The sequence below is a fragment of the Corythoichthys intestinalis genome, chromosome 4, assembly GCF_030265065.1.
Source record: "Corythoichthys intestinalis isolate RoL2023-P3 chromosome 4, ASM3026506v1, whole genome shotgun sequence".
Classification (NCBI taxonomy): domain Eukaryota; kingdom Metazoa; phylum Chordata; class Actinopteri; order Syngnathiformes; family Syngnathidae; genus Corythoichthys; species Corythoichthys intestinalis.
In genome coordinates this window covers 55,498,765-55,519,861 of record NC_080398.1, presented here as the reverse complement: position 1 = coordinate 55,519,861, position 21,097 = coordinate 55,498,765, and the positions used below count along the sequence as shown (strand labels likewise).

The window sequence follows — 21,097 nt, the reverse complement described above, 5'->3', positions numbered from 1 at the left end:
AGAGGTTTTTCCTCCCAAGATGGTTCCTCCAACTCCTCCTTTTCCAGTTTCCGTTGCCTGAGACATTCACTAAGTGCTTCATCTCTTTAGGCCATCTTTGTGAGGTATTCAATAATCCAGAAATACCAATGCGTAAACAAACAAAAATATATACATTTTATACTCCGCAACAGTGTTGTTTTCGTCAACGATGGCCATAACGAAAATACAATTTTTCATGACGAGACTATAACGAGCTAAAATCGTGTCTTGGAACAAACATAATGACACGAATGACAGTTTTTGTCTGATGAGACGAGAACAAGACGAAAATGCGCCATCGTTTTCGTCACATATGTGCCATTTATGTGTAGTTAGCCTCCATTGTAGAAGTGTCTGGTTGTGTCACTCATGCTCGTGCAGCACCCCCCCAACTCATCCACTAGTGTCCTCTCCAGTCTCTTGTTGAAATTCGCCCCCCCCCGGCCCAGACGCACCCGGGTACAGCACCAGCCAAAACAAGTGCCGCTCGGCTGACGCTGCCCCGCGTGCGCCCGCCAGGAAGGCAGAACTTCGCACGTCCTCTTATTTTAACCCTTTGTACTGACTCCATGTTTTGAAAGCTTGAAGAACACTCACCGAAAACAGGTTGACAATTTATTCGTCGACAATGGTAAAAACAAGGCAAAAACAGACGACGGAGGGACAATTCTGGATCCAAAACAAGGCTACATGTTTCCAAGCAGCAAAAATCTGTGTTATCTCAGTGTTCAGTCTTTTTAAAGTCTTTGCTAAAGCGGGCCGTGTCAAAGGTGTGTCCGAAGGTGTGTCTGGGCGTTGCTTTTGCGTCTTCCCCTCTGTGGCCGGTTTTGGGCGGCTTAGGTTCGTGTGCGGATTGGGACGCCCGCTATCAACTTTGCTGTCCGGGCTGGTTGTACTTGTTTTAGGACAAAGCGCTTTGTCCTTGGAGTTTGCTGGGAGAGCTGATTGCAAGACTTGGTGCGTCAATCTTGTGATAAGACGGCATTGTGTATCTCTTCTATTTCTTCTCATTAAACTATGGTGTGCTATTTATTTTATATTAGTAGTGTAGTCCTACCGTAAATATGAAAATGATACTATTTCCTGATAAATTATATTACGTGTGTTAGAGTAATGCAAACAGTTAGATGGTGCCTGTACCATATGTATGTGTTAGACTATATATGTGTTAGACTAATGCAATTATATTGTGTGTGCGATTACGGTACCTATTTCCTTCACTCTCCATTGCTTGCTTTGAGACACACATGGTATGCTTTTCTTCTTGGCAAGAGAGAATATTCAGTGTTGCTTTAGCCTTTAAATGTCTGTGCTGAGTGATCATCACAGAGTCAATGTAACTCATAGCATTAGCATAACATTCACGTTGCGTTAGAATTAGGGTATTGCTAACGGCCAGCGTCCTCTTAAACTCTCAGACAACTTTTTTACAAACAGTTCGTGGCGTCCAGGTGGGTATAATTAATTGAAAATAAATTACTGTTTTCCTGCTGTGTGTATCTTCACGGGATAGATTTGCAGATGCTTGTAGATGCTACAATATGTGCTCGTTTGTCAATATTCATTCAAAAAAGTTGGAAACCTTTTTTATTTATTCATTTTTGAAGCGAAACTTTCAAATTTTACTGACGAAAATATTGGTAAATGCGGAGTAAACTAGACAAAATTAGTCTTGAGTTGAGTACAGTACTGTCCTGTAACACGCTTGTTTGGAACTTTTCTTTAAAAAAAAATGTTTAAACTACTTTTTTTTTCGGTATCGGATCGGGACTCTGTATCGGCAGATTCTCAAAATTAGGTGACATTGATTCAGACTCGGGTGCAAAAATATGCCATCAGGACATCCCAACTCCATACAAACACAGTTTAATTGAAATTTATCTTAAAATCTCATTATCCAGCCACTCATGTTGTCATGTGCCGGCATACTGCATCACACTGATGCATCACAAGGCTTCCATCACAAAGACTGTGCCAGCATATTGCATCACACTCATACATCACAAGGACTGTGCGCTCCTTAATGTGTCACAAGGAATAACAGTTCATACATTCAGTGTCAGGTCATACTCTTGCATGTCAACTGTCGATTACCGCTTGACCTGATTGTTTTCTTTGCCTGTCAACATCAATAAAATCTTGTGTCTGTGATACCCAACTGGTTCCTCCGTCCCATACATGACACATGTGCTTTCCACCTCCTCCAAAATCCTGTTAACCCGCTAATACACTGTGATCATCAAACATATTCTTACTTCTAGACAAAGCCATTCAAACACTAAAGTCGTAATCTTGTTTACTTCTGGCGTGTCTCATCCTTATCTTATGTGTGTCATAAGTCAACAAATACATCGAGTTTGGAGGCCAATGCAAGAGAAAAGAACATGATGTGGCAAACACATTGTAGATTGACAGTTCTTTTCGATCCTAATAATGAGCCCCTTATAGTAAAATAATGTAATATGTGGCTTCAGGAACAGATATTGACTTTTAACTGGAACTTTATTGTTGTATATTGTGTAACTTTTGTATGTGAGAAATATTTCACGAGAAGTGTATGGCTCTATATATTTTTTTTTACCCATGCCTCCTGTCTGTTTGCTGAATGTAAATATATGGGAACAAAGACTTTTTATTTTTACTTTCAATGTCTCTAGTGAAGCACACAAACACTGTTGATTTTTAGCAGAACCTTCACGGCTCTATGTAGCTTTCATAACATTGACAGCTGGAGGCAAGACTTGCAGTATTGTGGGAGTTTCTGTGTGACTAGTAGAGCGTTGCCTAATCATCTGGCTGTTTACAATTTGCTTCCACAGACATATCTCGTAGGAATCATCATCTCTATTTGCGGGAACGTCCTTATCAGCATTTCCCTTAACATACAGGTAAGATGCTTTGAAATCCTTTGATAAAGCATATGGAATTACTAAAACCTTTGCACACTTAGAAGAAAAACATGTAAAATGATTTGTACATAGTGGATCGAGTAAATTTGTGACCGTAAGTTTAATTATAAGGTGCTTCAGGACCTCTGTGGAGTTGGCCCCCATCAGACGCAAATTTATATACATGCTGCAAGTGACGTCATCCTTCGAATCTCTACCCCCACATTGACTGCAAAATACACCTGAAGTGGTACAATTCGTTTGTGTTACATTTGCACTAGTTGTTGGGACACCCCTCTGTTATCGAGTTTGTATGGTTCGTCAGTCGCGGGAGTTAGGAAACAGTAGAACTGCTAGTGACTTCATCATTCGATATTAATATCACAATACTGTATCTCTAAAACGGTAGTAATTTTTTACAGCACAAATGAGCACAAAACTAGCACAAACTAATGGCACCATTGCGGTTCCGTCCCGTTGTAGATGGGGGGGCTGTGTGATGTCATCACTACAAATTAAAAGCATAATATGTACAAAACCGTTGCAGCACAAACCCTTTTTTTTTTTTGTACAGCACAAACGATTGACACCATTTTTACCTATTTCTAATCCAAATAGGGGGCTGGCTGACCTTGGATTGATCTATAAAAGAAACATAAATATCTCAAAAATTATAGCAGCACAAACAAAACTTTTTGCAGCACAAACATAGCACAAATGATTGACCTCCTTTTTATATAAATTTACATCTGATGGGGTCCAAAATCGCAGAGATTGCTTCGGGACATACAAAAAAACAAAATGTCTTCTGAAAGTAAATAAATACATATTATTATCATTATTGTTATTTGAATCCTATTGATTTGGCTTTATCTCATTAAATTTATTCATCCAAATTTGCATTTGCTTGCCTTACCATAATAAAGTAAATAGACAAAAGGAGCGCTCCAAGAGAGCAGAATTCTGCTAAAGCAACCAAAATAAAAGTATTGCCAAATTTACCATTTTCATGCCCCAAAATACCATCACTCTTTCTCTTCTCATAATTTCAACTACCTTGGAAATTTGAGTCAAATAGGCTAATCCATTATTAAGTTAATTTTTTTTTCTGACCTCTGTGAACTTTGACTTCTTTCTGTATCATATTACAAACATATTTTACAAGTTTGATTATAATCCCTTTATCCGCCTTTGGGTAATCTTGAACACAAACATACAGCCGCCTTCCATCGGTTTCACCTGCTGGCGAATGGAAGAAAAACATTTATTATTGATGGAGATGGTGAAATAGGTTAGTCTAAATTCATTATGTAAAATGCTGGGCAAATGCAGCCGAACATTGTTTATTGCGGAATGAATCTCCGTAATTTCTTTAATCTACCGTAAGAGCTTCTGAGTCCATTAATTTGCTTAATTGGTGTCATGACACCTCACTGATTAAATAGGGACGAAAGTTTTATATGTATATTGAGAGCTGTGCAACAACCCATATTATGACTAATTATTGGAAATGTAATCTATGATTAATGAAAAACTGTGCAAGTTTGTTTTATGCAGGTTTTTACTGTTCTAGAGCTTCCCAAACCCATCTTTCCTTTCCCGCAAACAGAAATATGCACACGTTCGTCTGTCCCAGCAAGGCTCCAAGCCCTATTACACCTCGGTGCTGTGGTGGTCCGGTCTGGTACTCATGGGAGTTGGTGAACTTGGGAATTTTGCTGCCTACGGCTTTGCTCCAGCATCCCTCATAGCTCCCCTGGGCTGTGTGTCTGTCATAGGTAAATCGTGACCTTCTTACACATACATTTTGTGAAAGGCGAGACGGACTGTTTCCTAACCATCTTCTAATGTTCTTCATCAATTAGTATGCATTGACAGAAATTCAGATTAAATTACAACAAAGTGTTTTGATGATACAGTTATGGTGACAGTTTTCAAACATCACATCCTTCCACACCTTTAATTTCACTGATGATGTTTCTGGAGATCATCTAACGTAGCTCATTCTGTAGTCATACCTGTCAACCCGAGGCTGTTGGCAATCTTACAATGACCTCAGATTGATTTAATTTTCTATCCTCCCATGAACCATGATTAGAATACTACCTTAAACCAGAGGGGATTTTGTCTGATTCCATACCTGTCAACCCGAGGCCGTTGGCAATCTTACAAATAGTGACGTATGCCCTTACAAATTGGTGACTAATCTTACAACATTGTATATAGTATGCAATATGAAACAAAAATAAAATTCAATTTTTAAAATAATTTATTGGTAACATTTTAACATATAATCTGGTGCAATCAAAGAACAATCAATATTTTCAGCTACATCATGATTACTAAAATTTAACAGTGACTTTTGTTATAATTGTATACAGCACTTTTGGCAATTTCTATCACGTCTTTTGTTGGCTGCACTTCATGGCTCTTCAGCTCGCAATTCAGTTTGACTGGAAGGTAGTTCGTTAGTGTGTCCAATTATAAATTAAAAAGATCAATTGATAAAATTAACTTACCGATGCAATCTTAGAGTCAGGGAACATTTCTTATGCTAATTCTGAGACTTGATCAGCAATAGTTGCGGGCAAATTGTATTTAGTAACAAATTGGCAGAATAAAATCTCTGCTTTCCTCACTTTTCATTCTGCAGACTTCATCTTTATGACCAGTGTTGTTAATCTTACTTTTATAAAATAATTAAGTGACAAATTACTTCTCCCAAAAAGTAATTGAGTTAGTAACCCAGTTACCTGAATGTAAGAGTAATTAGTTATTTGCAAAGTAACTGATGTTTCCTTTCATGTTTCTTTTTTTTTTTTTTTTTTTTTTTTTTCGTTTTATCAAAAACAAAAACAAAACAAAAAAACATAGTAACCTTTTGCTATGTTTGGTCATTTAATGTTGTGAATCAACTGTTAAAGTAAAATTGCTCCCGTTTTTGCATTAGTTCCCTTCTGTCTATTTTCATTTAAAGATAGATTCAAGTCCAGATTTTGCTGATTTAAGAGTATTTTAGATAAAAAGTTACTTAGGTTTGCTAGGAAGGTTCACTACAATAAAGCCTTTCTGAGAAGTCTACTGCTTTAAGATGGCGGCTATTTACTAACGCCGCCGAGCCTGTCATTTCACATGTAGTTCTATATGCATGTGATATCTAGGTGTAGATTGTAGGCTGTCGGCTACAGTGAGGAAATATTGGCGCCATCTAGCCTAGCATCGCATTTGCTGCAGCGTCACAACAAACACTCTTCTCTCTCCCGTGTCTCTGACTTTTCTCGCGTCATTCAACCAACGCAGTAACGCATAGTAACGCACATTGTCTCGTTGCCGAAACGGTGACAAAATCCGAACGGAGAAAAAAAAAACGTAACGCACGAAAAATGTACAGATTTTGAACGTACGGTGTACACATTTAAAAATCAGTGCTTACTTGTACAAATTACGCCAAAACCGTACAACTTGATGTGTAGTATATAAAAAGTTATGACACTCACACTTACATTGTTGTCCAAGCAGGAGGTAGAGATTATTGGCAGAAATGCACAGAATCAAACAATTTGTGAATTTAAAGATCCCATTATTTAACCAAAACATACATGGAGAGTAGAAGGAAAAGATGTGTGAAGCTTTTGAAATGACTGCATGAATTATCATAAAATATAGTCTTGTGGTGACCCTTCATTATGTGTTCATAATTCACCCATGGAACTATTGTGGGGTATGTTGTATTTCGGGGAGGAACTCTTTGTCCCGCGCATTTCCGACAGAGACACAAGAGAAGAACAAGAGACACGAGCGGCCGAATACGGTAATGCAAACTAAGGAGCAAGAAGACACACAACATCATCCGCTACAGTCTGATCTTTATTTTAGGATCCGTTCACACTGCAGGTCAATTCCAATTTTTTTTTTTTCCCATATGCTGACATTTTCATGCAGTGTGAACAGTCCAATTCCAATGTTTTCATATGTAAATATACTGTAAATCTGAATCATCAGTAGAATAGACTAGAAAGCCTTATTGTCATTGTACAGAGTACAACAATATTTAAAACTTCGCCATAACAATCAATCAATTGACACGATTAAGCATTGATGAACCAGTAAAGTTTGTAAAAATTTGTAATCATATTGTGTGCAAGTAAGGATACAATACATGGAACAATTTTAATCACTTTTTTGAAAAGCCATTTTAAACATGGAAAGCAGCATTAATATTTAACATACTCTAGAAACAACATTTTCTCATTCTCTCTCTAACTTCAGAAGAGAAGGATTCACAGATTGCAATGCTTTGTAATAAAATGGGAATAGGGTTACTTCAGACAGAGGCCATTGAAATTTGAGGTGGGGTCAGTAACCCTGCCCCATCCCTAAAACCGACACTGCCTCTGCATTTTTCTCCTATCTGCTTTTGTGCAGCTTGAGTGCCACACTGACGCAACATAGGTCAGCAGGCTTTCAATGGCTGACCAGTAAAAGATGACCAACAGGTTGGTGTCGAGTTGCTCCTTCCTGAGCATGATCTGAACTATGAACGCTCATCTGTACACAGCCGAACTATATGTCATCAACAAGTGAAATATGCCACCACTGTTCGACAAAACAACCAGCATATGTGAACCAGCAATGGTGGATAAAGGAGCAAAAAACCTTTTGCTTCTTGAAACTATACGTGAAACCCTCAGGCTAAAAAAAATAGTTGGCCGCGGTAACATAGATTTTGCAGAAATTGTCACAAAAGCATGACGTCTGAGACCGTCCGGAGGGACCCTAGTTACTTCCGTAAACACAACAACACCTGACAACATGTCACATATGTAACAGTGTTCATGCGTGTGACGTCATGGAAACGTGCCCTCACAATGCAAGTTGCATATGTTTGTGCAATATGAACACCTGCACAAAATTATCGCAATCAACAACAAAAATCCAAATTGGCATTGGGCCCTCGGTGAGAACGTAGGCCAAATCACAACAACAATAAATCTGAATGAATCTGCTTAAATTAATATTGTGGTGCACACAAACGTAATAGTTCGTAAAATTCAGAGGACAACAATGGAAAAGCAAGTAAACCCTAGGAATTAACAGTGTTTGACCCAGCAATAATCACCTATAGTTGCAGAAACAGATGTGCAAAAAACAATCAAATCACTGTGGATGCAAAAATCTGTACCACAATTTAGCAGTGGTGGATTAAGTACTCACTTTCTTTTACTTTTTACTTAAGTAAAAGTACAGATACAGGGGGAAAAAAATACTTAAAACAACACTAGGTAACATTTCAGTTTCAGTCGATTTTAGCGACTTAGGTGGATGAAAAGCGGTAGTGTTTTGCCTTAAGGAAGACTGCGTTTCCCATGAGGACCAACGCACAGTGTCATAAAATCCTGATCTCCTGGTCTCATGCAGATTGATGAAATGACATTTCTGTTTTCAGTGGCCCTGGGGTGGGGAGGGGGGTAGGCGGTTACGCCAGCGAGCGAAAGCTGGGCCAATGTTTATTCTTTAGTGTCCTTTTATCCTGGTAGCCTCACCTTTGCTTTTTTTCTCCTGACAAAACTTTTTGTCACTTTTTCTCTTCCATCTTTGCAGAATCCGCATGAAAGCTGTCAGGGAAGTTCAATTTTGAACCCCAAGACAAGTAGCAATCAATAGCTCAAATAAGTACTTTGCTTAAAAATGATTTCACAAGTGAAACATAAGTAAGTAAAAGTATTTTTTCCCGATGCAAAATGTGACATATATATATATATATATATATATACATATTATATTAGATTTTAAATATATTATATTTTAAATATATAACCATGCAGAATGGAAAAAAGTAATCAAATTGACTGCACTGTAAACTGAAGTTTAACAAGCACCAAAAACTTACCTTGATGGTGGATTGCAAGCAACCATCAGGTGCATGCCCCCACCTACTGTACAAGAGTGTGCAGCAGCCATTTATTGGTCAATATCTTGTTCACCTGCCTTATCTTGCTTGTACTCGTGTTGCTCCCTCAAGTGTTCAATAGCGGTATAGTTACCCGGGGCTTATTGATTGTGCCGAAACTATCAATGAGAGGTAAACAAACAAAAGTAACTAACACAGACGACAATTTGAAAAGTAGTGGAGTAAAATGTAGAGGTACGCGCTGTAAAATGTAGTGAAGTAAAATTAAAAAGTACCACTTCATATTTGTACTCAAGTAAAGTACAGATACACAAAAATGTACTTACAGTAACAAAGTATTTTACTTCGTTACTATCCACCACTGCAACATAGAGAAAATGACAGAATAAATAACGTTTGAAATGTGAGCTGTTTATTTATTTCGCAGTACTCGCATGGATTTTCTGGAAGCTGTGAAGCTAGTCCACCTATTGGAATATTTAAATGTCACAAAAAAGACTAGGAAACATCAAAACACACTTTGATGTGATGATTTGAACTTCATCTTTAAATTCACTGCTTTTATGAGTTCCCTTTTCTATGCAACCTGCATTACTTCACCCCACACCTGTAATATGTGGTGCATGTTATGACAACAAACCTTTAAATCTCATTGTGCTCTGCACAATGACAATAAAGGCTTTCTATTCTATTCTAATGCTAGATTTTAGAATAAGTTTTGGTTCATTTCTGAATTATATGACCTCAGACGGATTTAATTTTCTATCTTCCCATGAATCGTGATTAGAATACTACCCTAATTTAAAGGGGATTTTGTATGATTCCATACCTGTCAAGCTGAGGCCGTTGCCAATCTTACAAATAGTGACGTACAAATTGATGACTAATCTTACAACGTTTTATATAGCGTGCAATACGAAACAAAAATAAAACTCAATTTTTAAAATAATATGAATTCATTGGTAATATTGTCACATATAACCTGGTGCAATCAAGGAACAATATCTTCAGCTACATCATGATTACTGAAATTTAACTGTGACTTTTGTTAAATTGTATTTAGCACTTTTGGCTATTTCTATCATGTCTTTTGATGGCTGCATTTCATGGCACTTCAGCTCGCAATTCAGTTTGACTTGAAGGTAGTTCATTAGTGTGTCCAATTATAAATTAACATGGTTAATTGATAAAAATTAACTTACCGATGCAATCTTTGAGTCATGGAACCTTTCTTTTGCTAATTCTGAGAAGTGATCAGCAATTGTTGTTTTGTCACTTTTCATTCTGCAGACTGCATCTTTATGACCAGTGTTGTTAATCTTACTTTAAAAAAGTAATTAATTACAGTTACAAATTACTTCTCCCAAAATGTAATTGAGTTGGTAACTCAGTTACCTGAATGTAAGAGTAATAAGTTACTTGGCAAAGTAACTGCATGGTGTTACCTTTCATGTTTTTTTTTCATTCAAAGAAAAAAAATCATAGTAACGTTTGCTATGTTTGCAAGTCATTTGATGTTGTGAATCAACCGTTAAACTTGTTACAGTTGCTCCCGTTTTTGCATTAGTTGCCTTCTGTTTACTTTCGACATGTGAAAGTTTTAAAACTGTTTCATCATTTAAAGATAGATTCAAGTCAAGATTTTGCCAATTTAGCAGTTTTTTAAATAAAAAGTTACATAGGTTCGCAAGGAAGGTTCACTACAACATAGCCTTTCTGAGAAGTCTACTGCTTTAAGATGGTGGTTGTTTACTAACGCCGCCAAGTCTATCAATTCGCATCTAGATCTATATGCATATGATATCTAGTGTAGCATCGCGTAGATCATAGGCTGTCGGCTACATTCAGGAAATATTGGCGCCACCTAGACTAGCATCGCGTTTGCAACAGCGTCACAACACTCTTCCCCCTTCCCACTCCCGCTCTTTTTTTCTTCCGTGTCTCTGACTTTTCTCGCGTCATTCAACCAACGTAGTAACACATAGTAACGCACATTGTCTCGTTGTCGAAACAGTGACAAAATCCGAACGGAGAAAAGGAAAATGTAATGCACGAAAAACGTACAGATTCTGAACGTGCGGCATACACATTTAAAAATCAGTACACACTTGTACAAATTACGCCGAAACCGTACAACTTGACAGGTATGTGATTGCTTGTCTGACTCAGGAATCAATCATAAATCTCTTGTATTTTAAGCCCTTGTGAGTGCACCAAAATTGTAAGTGCAGGAGCCGTTCTGTACTAATTTCCATTCCCACAACATTGTTTCTATTCTCCATATTTCTCCACTTCCACGCTTGCTCATTTGACAGTATATGAAGTGTGAATAAAGCTGTTATGAACTAAGCCAGACTCATAAGCCAACCAAAACAAAGCCTGTCTACCATTTGCAGCTGGCAGCTGCTGTGCACACATTCCAAACACAGGTTAAACATTAAACAGTTTTGTTTTTTTAGCTTCTGCAACTCATCAGTCACCACAACGGAGGTGATGGGTACTCATGATTATTAATGATATCAATTTACCCAAATGCTTCAAACAGTTTTCTTACGGCTGTGTGGTGCAGTGCTGCAAATGGCTGAATGGCTTGAATAATTCACTGAAGCAAACCACAGGCATGTTGAGGACTCACTACAGTACTCAATTTTGTTTAACTTAAGTACTTCATGTAATGCTTATCACAAACAGATTTTGAATTATCGCTGGAAGTAAAAATTACATCAATGTCATGGTTTAATCACAAGTTACCAATGAACCACTTTCTGTCATTTTTCTTAGACTGTGCAATACCTGGCTGGGGGTGAAAGTTAATAAAGTCATGAAAGAGAACATTAATGAAAGGGAGGCTCATATTCTCAAAATCACTCTCTACACTAAAGAGCAAGCAGTCTGTTGACACTGAGGGTGTGTATGTTTTTTTTCACGAGCCATGCTTCACTAGCTAACACACTCCTATCTGGTGGTGCTATCGAATGTGAGTGAAGGCTTGGGAGGAGGGCACAGATAGCAGGAGTCCTTGGCTGAGTACACAAGAGGAAGCCAAGTGTAGGGTGGTTGATATATGTAAGAGATGTGTGAGAGGATACTAAGAAAAAGGATGAGGAATACAGAATAGTCCTGAAAAAAATTCCAAGCAAAGAAGAACGAGAATAGCCGAAAGGGTGAGCGTTGATGGTTGTTCTAAACCTGTCTAAAATGATACTCTGATATGCCACTTACTGCTGTCCTTTCCCTCTGAGACCACGTTTTACAATTAGGTATGACAGCATCCTTCCAAATACTGTTGTGCGCATAGATGTCAATTCATCGCTCGGAGGAAGGAGGCTGGCATTTTCCACTGAAGGTCAGAGCAGCAACATGTTTCAGAATAATAAAAATCTAACTGGTTTGCTCACTACGAAATAAAATAACGAAAATGTGATTAAAGTGTATGCGAGTGTGCAATTTCAGTGGTGTGGGGGTGCATCTGATTCTGGGAAACAAAGTGTAATTGCATGTAGGGATGTCCCCGATCCGATCACGTGATTGGAAATCGGGCTGATCGCGCCATTTTATAGAGGATCGGAATTGGGTGAAAAGGATCGGGGGTTTTTTAGGTCCGCAGTCACCGCTAAGCAGAAGCATAAATCAGCCTATAAGTGCCTATGACAGTATAAAAAAAAGTCTTAAATAGCATTTTTATGTGAATTACAATCCTATTTTGAGACAATTCGACTATATACAACAATTTGGCAAAGCGCAGATGACGAGAAATTATTCTTTTAATCTGCCGTTTAGCCCTTGCCTGTCATTATAGCACTCTAGCGTCCCCAGCTGGAGGATGACGTCGGCAGGGTCATGATTTCATCTAATTTAGAATTCAGCCCATTGAAAGGGAATTATTCAGAAGGAGGAAAATGCGACGAAAAGAGCAGCAAAATGTAATTGTTTCAAAGGATATTCTTTTTACCAAAGTATTTTTCCTTAATCGCTAGGTAAATGGTATGGTCATGACAAATAACAGTCTTGTGCTAAATGGAATATGAAAAATTAAAAATGTTTTTATTCAGTAGAACATGGCAAAATTACTCAATAATGGTCAAAACTGTCGACTTCTTGCACCTCCCGAACGAGATTTTATGCCACCGAAGTTAGTCCGGCTTTTGTCATTTCCCTGCTCTGGCTTTGGAGAGCGTAAGCAAACCAGGAGGCGTGACAGCTAGCCGACGTGCTAACCCGAACCGAGCGGTGTTTCAAAGTCTAATTCTCGCCTTTCGAAGTGAAAAAATCACACAAAACTACCCTAGATCATATCACATGGCGGCGATCAAGTGACATCTCGTTGTTCCCCTGCTGCCGGCAGGAGAGCTCGTTTGGCTGGGAAGCAGCTGGAGAATGACCATCGGACAAACCGGTCGATGTCGGAGGAGCGCGTAGCTGCCCGAGCCCAATTCGAGGACAATGGTCTATTGCCAGTGTTCTGCCAAATTTTGCACCCTTTTAATATTTTTCTCCCAAAGCTGTTGTGGCTGTGAATAAGCCCTCTTTTACACTCAGTTGGACTCTCAATGTTATCCACAGGTGCTAAATAAACAAGTAACATCATAAGCATACATGTTCAAGATGAATATGGCATAAATTAATGCTTAACTACACGGTGAAGACGTAAACAATGAGAGAGCGGCGTGCAGTTGTTGTATGCAGCTGACATGGCAGGATGTTTCTGAGGAGAACTTTTGTACATGTCCGTCCATGATCAAACGTAAGTGAATATTCCTTTATTTAAAGAAAGTGTGTAGTGTTTACTTTGTAATCGCTGTATTCGCGGCCATTTTTAACACAAAGTTGCAGTTTCTGATGGGGTCAAAATTTGACAGAACACCGGGCACGTGAAGAGGGCTATAAGCTGAGTATAGCGCGCTCCCAGCGGGCAAGCTAAGAGGACCGAGGGGGGTGTGCGACAAGCCGCCGGTCGTCAGCCGAGAGGCATTCACGGTGGACAAAGGAGCATTGTCAACCACAAAATGCAAGTCACCTCCGTATTAAAACATGTGCCATGATCCCAGTATTTGACATAATACAAAACACGATGTTTACTCACTTCCTCGTAAGTCCAATGGTCCCACAGCTGTCGGACTTGTTTTGGCCAATCTCAGGGTGAACGTGAACCTTTTGAAACCCAAAAAGGCTCACACGCCTCTCCCTGGTGCAGCAACAAAACCCCGCACATATTTGGCTGTCGTGATGCAAAAAAGAAACGAGTTGATCAGCAAAATCAGCTGAATCCGCAGTCCATCTGCATGCTGTAAAGAAATGCTGTATTGTGAGATGCTGAACCGGGTGACGCCACATTCGCATTCCTTCTCGAAAGTTATTCATTTTCATGGCACGGGATTTAAAAATTGAATAAATAAAACGATTGCTTCCACACACATCCAAGCGGTCCATTTCATAAAACAATATGTAATATGCGGGATTTAAAAATTGAATTTAAAAAATGATTGCTTCCACACACATCCAAGTGGTCCATTTCATAAAATAATATGTAATATAAAATACCACGTGAAATATGAAATACATGCTTTTTGATGTCATAGGCACTTTAATGGTCCTATTTCAGCAGGAAAAATTAGGTTGATGGTATTGCAAGTCACACAACAAGATCTGGCCCCTGGGCCTTAAGTTTGACGCCTGTGGCATCGAGAATATATACTACAGACTTTATACCATTAGTTCTATTTGTAAGTATGAATGAAAACACTCCGTTGACTATAGGTATAAATGTGAATGGTTGTATGCATTATAATGCCTAATCCAGTTGGAATAGTACTGGCAAGAAGCATTGTTTACACAGGATGCGCAATATGGTAAAATTGTCTTTTGTTTTGATATTTCTCTGGCAGAATGAGACCTTGATTGGTTAAACAATGCATGAGGTGTTTTCCCTGAGGACTCAAAACTGAAGAGTTGTGGAGATGTGTGGCTGATGCGCAATGCGCGCACACACAAACGCACGTTTCCCCAGACAGGACAGTTTACCCCAGAGGTTCCTGTTGTCACATTTCTCATTTTTCAAGCTGTGTGAATCTCACTTTATATGGTGTTGCTATGGTGACTTGGCAAAAGTCAGCTGCTCCCAGAGGCACAGACATATTCCTTAATGTGAGTGTAATGTGTGCCCTTAATGCTCACGGTATGAAATATTTAACAAGTGACTGTTTAAGAGGCTTTTAATCCTCCAATTAGTCACTGATGTCCTTACGGCGTCGTACATATGCAAGCCTTGTTTCACACCCCCTACATTACTGTAGCGTAGACGTTATTGTTGAAGTGTATGAGGTGTTTAAATTAGTTTGGTTTTATTTTCGGTGCCAGACAAATCGCCTCTTGTGGTGACATTTAAAATGAACTGCTCTAAACGTCAGCAGTCAATGTGTGAAGTAATTATGTTTCATATATTTCACTGTATTTAATCTCGTGTAAACGTTTGTGTGTGCGTGTGTCATATTGATCTGTTTATGCTCAAACTTTAAAGGTGACAGCCTGCCCGTGTGTCTTTTGGTAGTTGTTAGTCATTATTTTCAATTACAGTACCAGGATTGAGTTCAAAGTAATTTACCCAGTAGAGGGATGACATTTAGAAGTTCCTCAGCATGACAGTTTTCTCCAATTACTGGCTGTGTTGCATTTGTATTTACTGTATCTTTCCGTTTTCCTCTTCTTTTTGCTTTGATTGCCCCGGGCAGTTTCGTGCAGCCATCCATCTGTGTGTGTGCTTGTGTGTGTCTTTATTGACGTGTGTCTGTGATCGTGCATCACAATCTCCACACCCCACTGTCACACCCTTAAACTGTAAATGGTTCCATGTGTGTATATCCCAAGGCATCACAAAGAAGACTCGTGAGGCTGGACTCAAATAGAAATTACGGTTTTTCAATATTTTTTTTTTTTTGACACAGATACTGATGAATGAGTTCATTAAACAAGGTGTATGGAATATCATGTTGGTGTTCTTATTAAGTTCTAATAAGCTCCATCCATCTTAGCATTCACAGGTATTACAAGCAGCTCAAACTGTTACCGTGTACAGTTGCAAGAAAGTGCAGGGGAATCTTTTGGTTTTAGCTGAAATTCTTCATAAATTGAATGTGATATAAAATCTAAAACAGAGAAAAGCAGTCTGCAATAGTACACACAAACAAGTATATTTTTTAAATAGACAAACCACATAAACATTAAACTAGGGCTGCAGCTATTGATTATAGAATAGAATAGAATAGACCGTTAGAAGAATAAAAGTATAAAATCTAAATAAATGCAAAATGTTTGTGAGGTAGTCCTTTGTTTAGGCAGTGCAAATAATTGAAGTGAAGTAGCAGCAGTTGACAGTGAAGGCATTGAATATTGCACATTAGTATTGCGCATAAATAAGTATTGCACATAGAATATGTGTGAATACAAGTGAAGTAGCAGCAGTTGACAGTGAAGGCATTGAATATTGCACATAGTAAGTATTGCACATAGTATATTCCATGTAAATGAATATTGGACATTGGGTGATGTGGTGTTGCATACTGACAGGGATCAAAGAACAAACGGACCCAAGTATGCAGAGCTCTGAGCAGGTTTTATTGACAATGTTCCGAGAGGGAGAAGGCTTGGCTTTCAGCAAGGCCCGGAGGGTAGTTTAAGCAGGGGGGTCGGTGAGCAAGGCGAAGGCCCAGGCAGGATGCATCTTGATTCGGTCCTGTAGCAGGTTTCAGGTCACAGAGAAAAGGCAGAGGCACAGACGAGGAGCAGGCTAGAGGCAAAAATCCACAAGGTCAAAAAGTGTATCAAAAATCCGGCAAGACAAGGTAACTAGAAACGCTCGTAAGTTGCAGTGAGGGCTAACAAACTCGCAATGGAGCAGAGGGCTGTGCATGCTTATGTAGGGAGGCTGTGGTAATGACCAGGTGTGCAGGACAGGTGTGTGGAATGAGTGCTGATGACTGAGGGGAGAAAAAGGTATACAGGCCTGCTGTGGGGCTCTAACACATATGACTGTTCAGGGATTAGATGGCTATTGCAAATAAGTAAGTAATCGATTAATTTATGAATTACTTCGAATAATCGTGTATTTGGATTAGTGCATTGTCGAACAAACTTTACGAGACGTAAAACAAAGGCTTGTCAAGATTGCACTTTCAAAAGAGCATTAAATGCAAATACCAAATAAAATTCCCGTGTGTTTATTCAAACTATGCAGAATTGCGCCGTCATTTCACAATAGCAACAAATGCATTAAAAAATATATTAAAAGGATCAAAGTACAGTAAGTGAGGATCGAAGTACAACAAGAAAACAATTGGCTGAAACTTGCATAGCCAAAGTCTGTTAGCTTAAATGCTATAAAATGCTAACTTTTTTTTTCTCGTTTTTTTAAAATGCTCTAAAAAAAATCGTTCAAACACATATTACACCGCCAAAAAACTGCTAAATATAACGGTAAAATAAATTACGAATTTATAAACAATCATATTAGCTCAGACAAAAACTTACAACCTTGTGTTGGTTTTTAACAAGGAGCAGCTGGATCCAGCCATATTAGATGAGTTATGTCATATACACTGTTGCCACGAGAGGGAAGTGTATCCACCCAAATCTATAAAACTAAGGCTACGTCTACATTAGGACAGATAATTTTTTCCAGGGTATTTTGCCGACTATTTTTATACCTGTCCACACTTATGTTTCAGGTGTGTTTAAGGCCCCCCCGCTTCTCCAAGGTACGCCTGCATTTGCGCTAACTACACATGCGTAGAAAGGAGCAGCCTCATATGTTACGTCATTGCCCGCGTGGTTTACCTCTGAATTGGAAACTCATTACTCGCTGGTGGCAAATTTCGAAATTGCTACACCTTCTAGACTGTCATTATTTAATGATCACTTTTTTTTCATGAACATAATTGAAGGCATCACAGTGGAACGAGAGTGAAGGGAGAGCGCGCATGGCTTTTACGAGCAGTCGCAGAGTTGTGGTTGAAATACATCTTTAGAGAACAACGAAAGCCTGACATTGTTACTTGGGATGTTACAATCGATGCTTAGTTGCGTTCTCACCACTAGGAAAATAACTATTGAACCATATCGTGTAGCGCTGCGTATATTTCCTGGAAGCCACAACCAGGAGTGCTTAGCCATAACAGTGGCGGTCCTGGAAGTGGCGACAGTTTTGACAGGAAGAAATGTCATGAAAAAAAAATAACTCGCGCGCCTTTTTGACTGGGGGTACGACGCAGGTCACTTTTCGGGGTTTAATTTTCCTCTACGCATTTTTATATACTCATATTCGGTCTGCATTGAGTTGGAAGAGGCCAGTCCCGCAGCTGGCTGATCGGAAACAACGCGGGAGACAGGCTCTGTAGGAAACGCTCATCTCCGCGTCATCCGCGATGGGTGGACCACAAATGGGCACTGAAATGAAGCATATTATTGAGACGTAGTTTGAAGGTTCAAGAAAAAGGTGTGGAAAAGAAAAGAGGAGCAGGAATGCCACGTCGTGATCGTCCACCTCCACTGTTTACGATCCGTCATGCCGCACTACAAATGGGGATGGCATGACGTCACTTCCTTAGTATCCGACTGTTGTACGGAGACAGCAGTCCATATTAGGCGGCGGGTAATATTACCCGCCTACATTATCCGTTTAACAACTATTCCAGATAATAGGCAGACTACTGTAGCCGACATGCCGTATAGTCCAACTAATTACACGTTTAAGGCCATTATCCGTCCTAGTGTAGACAAACAAACCATTACAACACCAGTCTAATGAAACGAATCCTCAAACCAGGGAAATTTGTTTCGAAGCTTTTTTTCTAATCGAATTACTCGAGTTAATCGGTTAATCATTGCAGCACTGTATTAAAATTTCAAAAGCATTGTCATTTTTTTCATTGGTTACTTAATTTGCATAACTTTGGATTTAATTTTCATATTATATTTCTCGGCGACCTTCGTGAGGCTAACCAATACAGAAAACGGATTGCTACTTTATAATCAAGTTATTTCTGTGTCCATCATTAAAAGAGGGGTACAATTTTGGTTTTGGACTGATTTTCTATTTTAGGTCTTAAACTCATTGCTATCATCGACCAAGGAGGTGGATTGCCAAGTCTGCCGTGACATTTTATAGAACAATTTAAGACCATCTGCCTGCCAATTGAAGCTACACAGTCATCCTTCCTCAACCAAACAAACACATTCCAATCCTGTTCAATCAAATTAATGCCCTTATCCTGAATTCAATTGTCATTAAAACTAACAATAATAATCCTGTTTTATTGTGTCTGGACTTTGTCATTTTGAAAGTGCATAGTCAGAGTGTGAAACGAGACCGCATTAGAGCTAAGTGCCTCTAACCCACTAACAAAGAATCTAATGAATGAAGGACTGTTAAACTAATGGACGTATATTTCTGTTTGTCTTTCTAGCTAGCGCTCTCATCTCTGTGATTTTCCTCAAGGAGACCCTGTGCGTCTCTGACATTGTTGGTAAGCAAACACTCAGGAGCAAAAATAGATCATATCTGTTTTAAAAGATTATGGCTGAGTGAATAAATCCCCTCTTATCATTGAATTCGATCGAATACATATTTTGTCAGAGTGAAGAAACGAATGGAGATGTACTGAAAAATCAAATATTTTGTGAACATATCCGTACATGCTTTTACTGTTACAAGTGCTTCATAGAAAAAGCTCACTGGTCCAACTTCTTTTTATATTCACGCCTAAACTTTTTACGACAAAAAATGTCCACCATTTTTAACAGCACATTCAACCTAATGCATTACATAGCTTATTGTATTCTCATTGTCACTGATTAACACCAACAATTTTCCTTTCAATCCTACTGACTTTGAACTTGGAACCAGAATATATACGTACAAAAAGAAACGTATTTTCCGCACCATAAGGCACTCCCAATAGCTGTCAATTTTCTCAACCGTCAATAGTGCGCCTTATAATCCGACGCGCCTTATACTGGACTGTCTCAGAAAATTAGAATACACAATATTCTAATTTTTTGAGACAGTCCTGTGTATATATACAGGACTGTCTCAGGAAATTAGAATACACAATATTCTAATTTCCTGAGACAGTCAGGTATTGCTCTACGTTGAAAAAACCCAATAGGAAAGGCCTTTTTTAAAACTCCTTTCTGTCGCCACTAGTTGGCACTGTAGAGTTGATGCAAATGACCCCTACAAGACCCGTCAAGGTATGACTCTCAACAAGCACAGGAAGTTTGGCGCAGATATGTTGTATATCTGCTGAGTTATGACTGTTCAAAGTTTTTTGCGAGGCAAATTGTTGACGGTCATTTTCACTTTCCTGTTTGGACCACTCCGCTTCAACGAAACCTCAATATTTTTCATCAGACACCTGAACACAGGTCTTAAGGCTCCCCTGATGCAGGTTTGAGGTCAACAGATTTTTTTCCCTTGGAGGAGGAACCTGTCTCGTAAAAAAAGGCATTTCCTGTTCTCACTAGGGGGCGCTGGGCCTAATGGGTAATATTTCAATGCACTCGTGTTAAGGGTGGGATACCGCACATACATGCCAGATATGAAAAAGATTGAACGTTGTGTCAAGGAACTATTAGTCATTTACTGAATTTGTCATTTTGCCAAAAAAATGGCCGACTTTGGCACCACGCCCAGGTCAGACCCGTGAATGAAAACGCACCATTTTAAAAACTTAAGCTCTCATATGTCTCCTGAACATTCTCACCAATTTTGAAGATGATCCAACTAACTCCCTCGGCGAAAAGGTCTCAAATGTGGACCCTGTAAATCGATAAAAATTTCATATTCGATCCAAAATAACCGATTTCCTGTTGGGTTTGGAATATGGGTGTAAATGCTTTTTTGGAGCGGTTTTGGACAAGGTATAGACTCCCCAAATTTCATCGCTCTACGCTGACAGACCCTAATGTTATAGGCCAATTTTAAAATTTCAAGGGAGCGCCACTGAGCCATTTTGTTACATTTTTTTGCAACGTTGCAAAATTATCGAAATTTACAATTTTCCGCACGTCTGTGCAAATTTTGGTGACTTTTCGTGCATGTTCAGGCCTCCAAATTGGCCATTTTCATTTGCCATGAAAAAAAAAAAAAAAAAAAATCCTTTGCAAAACAATAGGGCCTTCGCGCGCTTAGTGCTCGGGCCCTAATTAATTACCTTCGTTTTATGGCTGGGTTGAAACAAAAGTGGTTATGCGACGTCTGTAAATTGGGGTTTCCAGGGTAAAA

General features: G+C 39.0%; 1 protein-coding gene across 3 annotated transcripts in view; it reads left to right on the top strand.

The window, feature by feature from the left end:
- The window catches only part of LOC130915166 (NIPA-like protein 2), a 47,790-nt gene that overhangs the window by 10,496 nt on the left and 16,197 nt on the right, over positions 1-21,097 (top strand). For all 3 annotated transcript variants that reach the window (XM_057834982.1, XM_057834981.1, XM_057834983.1), the window contains 3 exons: positions 2,841-2,909; positions 4,519-4,687; positions 19,278-19,337. In XM_057834982.1, coding sequence (XP_057690965.1) covers positions 2,841-2,909; positions 4,519-4,687; positions 19,278-19,337 — 298 coding nt within the window. The remainder of the gene's footprint in view (positions 1-2,840; positions 2,910-4,518; positions 4,688-19,277; positions 19,338-21,097) is intronic.